Raw genomic sequence first — 10,550 nt, 5'->3', positions numbered from 1 at the left:
CCGTGAGATAACGCGAGGGGACGCAACAACGCGCTTGTGCGAGCGTTAACTTCACTCTCGCGAGAGCACGGATGCACTCTGGGACGTGTAGTCTTCATTTCATGTAGCCAAAAATATAAAAATTTATGTTCTCGCAGAGGCAGGCAGCCTAGAGCAAGAGGGACTACGCCTGCTGGAGCAACATGAAGATACATATTTGGCTTCAGAATACCTCGTACTGTGGTAAGGAGAGTCAACATATTTCAGTAGGCTACAATTTCTAAATGATTTGAATGCATATTTTATTTAACATGGCAGAGCATCCAGAAATAACAAACATGATGAGTGAGAGCTTCAGTCATTTTCCATTTCATATAGCATATGGTTAGGTAATTATGTGGTGTTTGTTTATTGCTGATGTGTTTTGATTTTGATCCTTTCTTTTGTTCATTTAGCTTTTATTGACTTCATGAGACTTGACGTGACAAGCATCTTCTGCTATTTTCTGTAAAATTAACTCTGCTATTCTCCTATAGGGAAATGCCCTATAATTGAACCATATTGAAAAGCTTAGCCAGTTGGTTACTCTTGGTCAATTTCAATCACTTTTGGCATTTTATCATATTTTCTGTATGTCATTTTGTATTAGTTAATGAATAGTATCATAAATAAATTTCCATTATGACAGGAGCCGAGTAGCATGACTTGCATGTTAATTTAGAATTTTGATTTTGAATATCTTGATGTTTGATATAATACAATCTTATATATAATATATTATATCATAAGGGGGCTATACTTTGTTAAATAAAACAATATATTCTTAAAATATTGTGTCTTTAATATTTTAATAGGCCTATAGGCAATATAAAGGCCAAACCCTCGGGACCAAAATATATTGTAGCCTAAAAGGCTGAAAAAGGTTTCACCTGTGATTTGTATGTTATAATATAGCTATTATAAGCTTTACAACATGTCATATAGTGTTTTGATGGCAGTATTGATAGAAAAAACTACAATTCCCATAATCCCTCAGTGCATCAGCCATGCGCCGCAGTCGATCAGCTGTTGAGGCGACTGCAGAAGGGCAGCTCATTTGTCATATCAAAACCCAGGCGAAACTAACAGAAATAGCCTTATTTACAGAGTCCCAAAAGGTGAACGATAAGGTAAAGTCTGATTCATGTACAGCGGGAAAAAAGAAAGCAAGAGAGAAAAAAGTCAACCCATCAGATGCATGTTATTTGTGTTTAATGTAGCTACTCTATGAGTTGTTTGCGGCGGATTAAAGTGTTGGATTTGGTTTATTTTATTTTCCAATAACCCGGTGCATTTTAGAAATGCATTATAATATGCGTGCATGTGTTGTGCCGGGATAAAGCAATATTATTTATACTGTCTTTTAGATGGTTAACGGGTGCTCTGAAGTGATGATTTCTGTAATGACCTTGAATATGCAGCTCTAATGCAGCAAAACGAGGATTAACAGACGGGATATTTGGCAGAAACGCTCTTCATCTTGTTACGATCGTCTATTCTGATTAAATTTGATTAAAGCTTGAGATCATAAATCTATCTGGCTCGCTGGAACTGTCGCATTCTCGGCCTGTTTTTCGTGGGAATATATTTGGCATCGTAGAACCCCTCAAGAGGTAGCCTATGAAGAAATCTGTTTTTTTTTTCATATGGTTGAATAAAATATATTTTCGTTCGATCTGTTTTGCATACAGAAATGGCAGTCTAGACCTTCATAAAATAGTTTTAAAATCCATGAGACATAATTCCTAAAGGGTGCAAAAAAGAGATACATTAAGTGTGATACAGTCAGACTAAATCCCATAAAGTAGAAAATAAAAACCTCCCGAGCTTTTGGGATTTCTGTTGCGTAGATGTTTTGTGCAGCACTGCTGGGTGTAACCCAAGATCCTGCAGCAAATATAACCTAGTTGCTGAGCTGTGCCATGGACTGTTGTACACCCAGTCAAAATGTCTGAACATATAGGCTACTTTGCAAACTTATGCTTAGAACTGTACATGCTTTTATTATTATTTTTATTTTTTGTTAGGTTTAGAGAGCTAGAAATGTACTTTACTGATTTTATAAATATGCACAAAAGATGCACAATAATCTGCACTACACATAACAATAAATAGTTACATTTGTGATAACATGTAGACATCATAGACATAAACAGCACAACAAACTCGTTTGACACAATAATATGCACAAAAGTTATTGCACATTATATTGTATAGGGATGAAGTCACGTGAAGTAGCAGCTTGTATTCTGTAATGCACCGAATGAACAAAATTAATTACTACTAGCACTAGTCTGGAAAATAACTTTTGTGTTTAAGTTACTGTCATTCGTCAAAAGTCTACCTTGTGAATCTAATACCAAATGACTGTAGCCTACATACTTAAAAGTGAATTCTGCAAACCTGTTTTCCTCGCATATTTATGCGATTAAAACACTATAGAGCGTGTCTCTTTTAACCTTGTTGAAGGACGCAGCTGTATTTATTGACGTATGCAAATTGAGGGGCGGGGCTTGTTAGGGAAAAAAAAACAGGAACAAGAATCAGTTTCTCATTTCTTTCTGGAGTTCCGGTGAGAGGAAAACGAGACGTGGCGTAAATTGGTGGTTATCTGTGACCTCCGAGCTTTTCTCTCCTTTATTCGTGTTGTGAGGGGGACAAAAGCGGACCGCAGACAGATCCCGAGAGCTACATGGCTGATCAGGGGCTCATTTATAATAAAACTCCCAGCCAGATCGCTGTGATCAATAATAACTGATCATCTGTGTTTCAGCTCAAAACATGCAGGATGATTTACTGATGGACAAAAGCAAAGCTCAGCCTCACCAGCACCAAGAGCCGTTAAATACAGAGCCTGCATCCACCACCCCGACCCCCTCCGAGCCTCCGGTCCCAGACGAGCAGAACCCCGGTGGTCACAACGAGCGGCTCGCCATGGAGTCTCCGGTGTTACCGGGGTTGGGCACTCCCGCGGGTTTCCCGCAGGATTCCTCTCTCTCGCCGTCGTTCGCCAGCACTTGGTCCACCAACACCGTAGACGAAGGCTTTTTCCAAGGGATTCCGTCTGTAAACGGGGCGATGCTTTTTCAAAACTTTCCCCATCACGTCAACCCGGTGTTCGGGGGTAATTATTCTCCGCAGATGAGAAGGTCTCCTCTGAGTGTGAACCAGAGGAGCCCTTATAACCACCAGACGCTCATCAATAAAGTGTCCGCGTCGTCCGCTTCTTCGTCCGCCTGGAATAACCATCAGAACGCGGCGTGGAGCTCCGCGGCGAACCCCTGGAGCGGCAGAGACCCGCGGAGAGCGCTCGGCGTCCCGTCTCAGCTCAACCCCATCTCCCCGACGAAGAAGCCCTTCCCGAGCAATGTCATCGCGCCCCCGAAATACCAGAGACCGGGAGCCCTGCAGAAACCCTGGATGATCTCCGAGCCTCCGGGACCCTTCAGAACCGACAACAGCAACAACATGCTGCCTTTTCAGGTGAGCTTATTGAGCTTATAAACATAGATGTAATGCATTAAAGTAGGACATAATACATCATGTATCTGTAAAAGTCATAAACATGTATTATAATAGGAATAAAATGTACGATTTACATAATTTATGAAAGTAATGCTAAATAATATGACAAATAATGCAAACAAAATATTCATAAAATAATTTTTGCAGACATCAACTGCATGTAAAAGTCGTAAAATAAGTTCATTTATAGACACTTATACATAATAATAAAACAATTTACAGACGTAATAAAACAAAATAAAAAAACATTATGTCGTTTTTTAATATATATATTTAAAGAAAATTACTATGTGCCCACAGCTGAGACCCAAAACAGAAATATCTGTTATTGTGATATCTTTTATGTATTTATCTGACTATAAGGAAGAGTTGTTTTTAATTACTTTACAGCTGTTTCTATAAATGTCACTGTAAGGTGGAAGGGTTCAAATTCCCATCAGAAGCACTCCTGCAACTCTTTGGGGGCGTTTAAAGGGAACACCACTCGAATCTGATTGGTGCTTGTTGAATGAGGGGGCGGGGCCTGTACTGGCTGTCATGAACTGAAGCATTATTGCATACTGATGACACCATGATATTCTCAGATATTATTATTAGATCAATCTCAATTCTTAAGATTGTAAAACCATTACCGCATTCTGCTGTGTATGATGCAATGTTTTTCTCCATAATTGTAAGACATTATAATGCCCATGAATGTTTTTTTTTTTTTTGATGAGTCATGCACACTGATAAACAGACTTTGTTTATATTGCACTATGTAAATGAACTTCAGTAAAAATGTAGTGAACCAAATCAATTCTATATTGAAATTTGTAGCAAAAATACATGAGAAGAAATATCTTAGTGGATTTTGTAAATATTTTGAACTTGTTCCATCTCTGCATTCCTAATTAAACTGCATTAGCTTATATCACCATTCCATTCTACCTTAGGCATTGAAAAACACATATTAGACAACAACTAGTGTTTTTCACATGAGAATTTTTATTTTAAGTTTGATTTCATGCACTTATGCCCACGATGCTGTCGGTTTCCTGATATTGTACATCAGTTTTGTCATCATTTCATGAATGTCTGCAATGCATATCCTTATTAAAAAACAAAAACAAATCAAGGGCATTTCATGCCTCCATTGATGCAAAGTAAATAAAACATATAGCCAATAACACATTTAAAGTATTTGACAGACAACAGTTTAGGAATATATGTAGTTTCTAGTTTAGTAGGTAAATTATATAAGGTATGCAAGCAGGCTGACACAATACAAGATGTAACGTGTGTGTGTGTGTGTGTAGTTGTTTAATGCTGAAATATGTGTGGCACGTGTCTGATAGTGACTGAAGTGAAGAGCTCAGCGTTTTGATTGCTCATGATTTTCACAAAGTGGGCAGATTTTTATCTGGAACCTGAGAGGGGAAATATCGCTTTTTGAATGCTCAGCCAGTTGCTTGACAATGGGCTCGATGTGCAAACAATGTGCTTCCCTCGGTTGGCCTCTGCCCACTGATGTATTCATCCACACACATTCACCAGCTTAGTCTCTCTGTCAATTTTTTCTTTATTCTCTCGCTCATTGTCATTAACCTGTTTAATTGCACACAGTCATCTCACCTGAATAGTGTTCGACAGTAAGAGGGCAGGAGAAGAAGCATTGAGGTAGAGTTGATGATCAGTAGTCATGCACCACATTACGAGTGAGAAATTCATAGTACTTCTGATCATAAAACATAATGTTGTTGCCCCAAGGCAATATTTCCAGTGTGCTTTCATTTACTGTGAATATAAACATTTGCTACAAACTGACAGTCTTTTGACTTTGACCAAAAAAAATGGCAAGAGCTGACGAAACTGATTAGTTGGCGGATTGAATATTTTTACCAGTCTGTCTGGAAACAAAGCTGTTTTTATAAAAATGCAAGATCTTTATTGTCAACCGTACAGTGAAATTCTTATTTTGTCCATTTTTCTTTAAAAGACGAGGTAGAAAGTGACGTGACATTCAGCCAAGTATGGTGACCCATACTCAGAATTTGTGCTCTGCATTTAACCCATCCAAAGTGCACACACACAGCAGTGAACACACACACACACACACACACACACACACACACACACACACACTGGAGGGCACTTTCGCAGAAGAATTAATTAATTAATTTTCACTTCACTGTTGTTTTGTCCCTTTGTTTCAAGCATATATATATAAATAATAATAATAATAATAATTATATATATATATATATATATATATATATATATATATATATAATTTCTAGCTATGTATGGACCAGTGCTTATTTAGTATTAGTTATAAATTATTATAGTATTTATTTATATTTTGACCGTTTTATTTTATAGTTTCAGTTTTAATTTTAAGTATAAGTTTTAATAATTTTGTAATGTGCCGTTGTAATGTTTTAATTCGTTTTTTTGTTTCTATTTTTATTTAACGTTGTTTTATTTTCATTTCTCTAATTTTAGAACTTTAACTCATTAGTAGCCAAAGCAGCATTTCTAATTTTATATTTTTCTAATTTCGCAAAAGTTTTAACTTTAATATAATATTTATATTCAATTTGATCTCAGCTTTATTTCAGTTAACATAAATTATTTTTTAATAGTTTTTTATTTTTATCTATTTTTTTGGTGGTAAAAAAAAAAAGCCAGTTTCCACCACTGAATAAAAAATAAAGTAAGGTAATTGCGACATTTTATCTCACAATTCTAATGTGCTTCCATAGATTTCCGATTTACCCACCCATAAATGACAAAACATACGGTAATGTAAAACAAAACTGTGGTTACTCACTACATACCAGTCAGATGGTTTCTTCTTATCTATGTGGGTGGTTTTTGGTCAAAATAAGCTACAGAAGTGTAGAATGTTGCTGTTCAACACTACATACATTCTTAAAATTTCTACTGAACCGTAAAAACATGTAGAATGTTCAATACTATTTGATTGTGGGTGTCTGTTAGATCTGAACTTGGCCCTGAAACCTCAGGGCTGATGCTAATTTGAAAGGCTGTGAAATGGTGGTGGAGTGGCTCATCTTTAACTTCTGACCTTTGACCCAGTCCTTCTGTCTTTCAGGAACGGAATCGACCCTTTGACCCATTCAACTTGCAAACTTTGGAGACCTCCTTAATGGACATGATTGGAACAAACCCTGACAAAGGTAAACATCACCCTGCTGCTGGCCCTCCAGTGACTATCGCTGATATTATATGGAGGAATCATTTTGCAGGTTAGGACTATTTATACATCCATGCTTCTGTTTTCTTTTGGTCTCTAAAGATTCAAAGCATTGGCTTTAAATATGGTTATTTGTTTCTTTTGGTTTATTTTTCTGCCGCTGTATTAAATTGTCTTTCAATAATTGTTGTTATTTATAAGTAATTGTTGCAAAATATTGAGTAAATATTGAAAATAATATAATATTTTATTCACTGTGGTGCTGGCACAGTGGATAAGACACATGCCTTTGGTGTGAGAGACCCGGGTTCGAATCCACTGTGAGACACCAATGTGTCCCTGAGCAAGACACTTAATATTTGATCAAATAAATGAAGCCTTGGTGAGCATAAGAAACTTCTTTCATAAGAGACCCCATTTTTTATACAGTAGTGCAATAATAATATAAATACAACTGTCTTCCGAAAATATTAGAAATCTTTGTCAAATTTATTTATTTGTATTTGTATATTTTTCACGTCAATTCTTCCATAATTTTGAACAGTACCATATTCCGTGATTCTGCACAGTCCGTTTGCTGAAGGGAAAGATTAGAAGCTTCTCTCATCTGTTGTGGGAAAATCAATCATATGATGTTTTAAGATCACGCTAGTGTCTCATGGGATGTCATGAGAGATGGCTTTCCTCTTGTAGACAATAGAAGCGTGTAAAACAGGAGGAGAGGGAAATTGTTTTTATGTGCTGGATGCATGGAGAGTCATATCAGGGGCCCGTCTTGGGAGATATAGCTGTGAAGAGCTTCATTGTGGGAATAGATTTGGATAGTTATGGGTCGTATGTGTCTGTGGGAATGAATCTGGCAGTTACAGGATTTGAATTCTTGAGTGATCACCCTTGGAAATGTAGAGCAGAATATCCTGACCGACTACCAGACAACCTGGCAAACTGCTCCGGTAAGCAGCAGTGTTAATGTTGTTGATGAATAACAACATATTTTCACTAACTAAACTGAACTATGACAAAAATCTACTGACATTTTAGTCAGTTAATAAAAACCAGACGAAAATGTTAGGGAGGGGCAGTCAGAACGAATCTCTTGCATGGTAATGAGGTTCAATGCGAACATTTTAACTGTACCAGCCTATTGATCTTTGATTGATCAGCCTACATGTTCAAAATTGTCAATATCTGCGAGTAAGAGAGGAGCAGTCATGGATAAATTTGAAAAGCATGACAATGCAAAAAAAGAACTCGGTCCGGGTTTTTTTTTCGGGGCGCACACACCTGAATCACGCACACAGAAAAGCACCTCTCACACAGTGCACGACTCAATTTAGCTCTCTTTCAGAGAAATACACACAAAGTTATGTAGACCTGTCCGTTTTGACAAGCATTCTTGTAAACGCATTCAGTTACGTCTCAAGTGAGCGTAAACAGTTGGGTGAATATCGGATGTGTTTCAGTATAATGCACTCGTGTATTCGGTTTTAAAGAGACAGCAGCCAAATTTAGTTGCTGTTAATTAATGTTAATCAAGCAACAAAAGAAAGAGAGAAAATGTGCATGGTGCATGGTGTTCAACAACGTTAACAAAGAAGAATAGCATTAACAACAGCAGGATTGAGGAACGCTGTGATCGGAGCTGTGTTTTTGTTGCATCTTGCGGGTTTCACAATAATGGACATGGAATCTCGACGTATACGTAAAGCGATTGAAAGAAGCGAAAGGAGGATTAAGAATCTCCAACGACAACTGGCAGTGTAACATCTGCTGCAAGTGCCTGCACTTTAGCGTCCGTATATTTATCGCTGTTCATCATACTTGCGAAATAAGTTGAAAGAATCTTTACAGTATGTTACACAGCGTTTTAAATCATGGCGGGTGAGGGCGTTTTCGAGCGTGTCTGGCCAATTAGTGTCAACTTGCGTCACAATTAGTACTAGTTGTGCTGGTTAGACCCTGCTTCGGAGTAGGATCTAATTTGGTTTGCGGAAAAGGCAGTCCGGTACTAAAATCACATCTAGTTCCTGAGGTGTGAAAACGCCCAAAAGTGGGTAGTTCCACAATTAGTTCTGGTACTATGAAAAGGTTTCTGTGGTGTGAAAGACCTTATTATTTAACCATTGTTATTTCATTGAAAGCAGGACCATGTTCTTGTTCTTGTTCCTTTATGAGAAGTGGTTTTATTGCATTTTAATATAAAGGCATGTTGTGTTCCACACAGTTAAATCTTTGTCTGTATTGCATGATAAAACCATATTATCAAACTTATATAATGAGTTTGGAAATTTGACAGAAATGCTTAATAAATGCATTACTCTTACTAAACCAATTAGATTTTAGTTGACTAAATATATTGTAGATTTAGTTGACTAAAACTAAAACAGTTCAGAAGACTAAAATATGACTAAAACTAAATGGCATTTTGTCACTTAGTCTAAATCAAAATTTGCTGTCAAAATGAACACTGGTGAGCACGTGTTAGTAAAGTAGACTACAGTCAGAAAAAAGTCTGCAAAATATTTGCATCAAATCAATCTTTACTGGAACTTCTAAAGTCCTTCCCAAACATTTCCACTTAAATTTCCAAAGAAACCTGTTCCCATCCTGCATCTGCACGAATAGTGATCGTGTTTCTCATGGGAAATGCAGTTTCACCATCTGCTTGTCATGACATTGATGTTGTTGTTGGTCAGGTTACAACAGGTCATTAGCAGATCAATGGTCCTGTAAAACAGGCTCATCACTCCAAATCCTTTGGTTTTCTGCTATAAAACGGAAATTGTGATAATCTTTTCTTCCCTATTGTGATTTTAATATCCAAGTGAAATGGGGGTGGAACTGGATCTTGTCCATTGGCAATTGTTTTGTTGGATTGTTTTTGTTTATTAATTGCGACAATCTCATCAGAGAGGTTGCTGTGATATTTAAAAAACGGTTTTATCAAAAATTCAGAAGCCATGAATTAAAAATAGCAATGTGCATGAATAAATAATTTATAACCCAGCAGTATTTGTTACCCTGGACCACAAAACCAGTCTTAAGCATACATTTTTCGAAATTGAGATCTATACATCATCTGAAAGGTGAATAAACAAGCATTCCATTGATGTATGGTTTGTTATGACAGAACAATATTTGGCTGAGATCTGGAATCTGAGGGTGAAAAAAAAATCTAAATACTGAGAAAATCGTCTTTTAAAGTTGTCCAAATGAAGTTTTTAGCAATGCATATTTCTAATCAAAAATTAAGTTTTGATATATTTACGGTAGGAAATTAAAATATCTTCATGGAACATGATCTTTACTTAATATCCTAATGATTTTTGGCATAAAAGAAAAATCGATAATTTTGGCTATTGGTACAAATATACCCCAAGCAACTTAAGTCACATTTTGATGGTTACATTAAGGGGTTATATCATGAAAAATCTTTCATTTTTTTTATTTTGTAATTTTTCATATCTTTTGCACCAACATTACAATGAACACAAACTAACAGTAAGTTAAAATTTAATTTCAAGTTTTATCTGTTGACACTAAAGCAAGCCCCCTCGTTTCACATGTGAAGGTGTTTAGAAATAAGTCTTAAAGGCACAGAGGCAAAAAATACTTGTGGGAGGAAAATGGTCATGAAAAACAAAATCATGACTATTTTTGGCACACAAAACTTTATTGATCTTTTTAAGTAGACCTTATGACAAAGATGAATTATGTGACTTAAGAACAATGATATAGCTCCTTTAAAGAAGATAAATGAGTAATAGTTCACTCCAAAATTACAATTCTGTCATTGTGTCCTTTCCTT

General features: G+C 36.5%; 1 protein-coding gene across 5 annotated transcripts in view; it reads left to right on the top strand.

Annotated features, from left to right (window-relative positions):
• Positions 1-17: 17 nt before the first annotated feature.
• LOC132110452 (cytoplasmic polyadenylation element-binding protein 3-like) overlaps positions 18-10,550 on the top strand; it is a 32,724-nt gene continuing 22,191 nt past the window's right edge. For 2 of the 5 annotated variants that reach the window (XM_059517072.1, XM_059517071.1), the window contains exons 1-3: positions 18-222; positions 2,792-3,501; positions 6,641-6,725. In XM_059517072.1, the coding sequence (XP_059373055.1) occupies positions 183-222; positions 2,792-3,501; positions 6,641-6,725 (835 nt within the window). In that variant the 5' untranslated portion in view covers positions 18-182. Of the gene's footprint in view, positions 223-1,011; positions 1,149-2,791; positions 3,502-6,640; positions 6,795-10,550 lie in introns of those variants that run through there. The other 3 variants (XM_059517069.1, XM_059517067.1, XM_059517070.1) reach the window with 2 other exon arrangements.

Source organism: Carassius carassius, chromosome 30 (genome assembly GCF_963082965.1).
Source record: "Carassius carassius chromosome 30, fCarCar2.1, whole genome shotgun sequence".
Classification (NCBI taxonomy): domain Eukaryota; kingdom Metazoa; phylum Chordata; class Actinopteri; order Cypriniformes; family Cyprinidae; genus Carassius; species Carassius carassius.
Note: the sequence above shows the minus strand (reverse complement) of the source record. Positions and strands in the feature narration are given on the sequence as shown.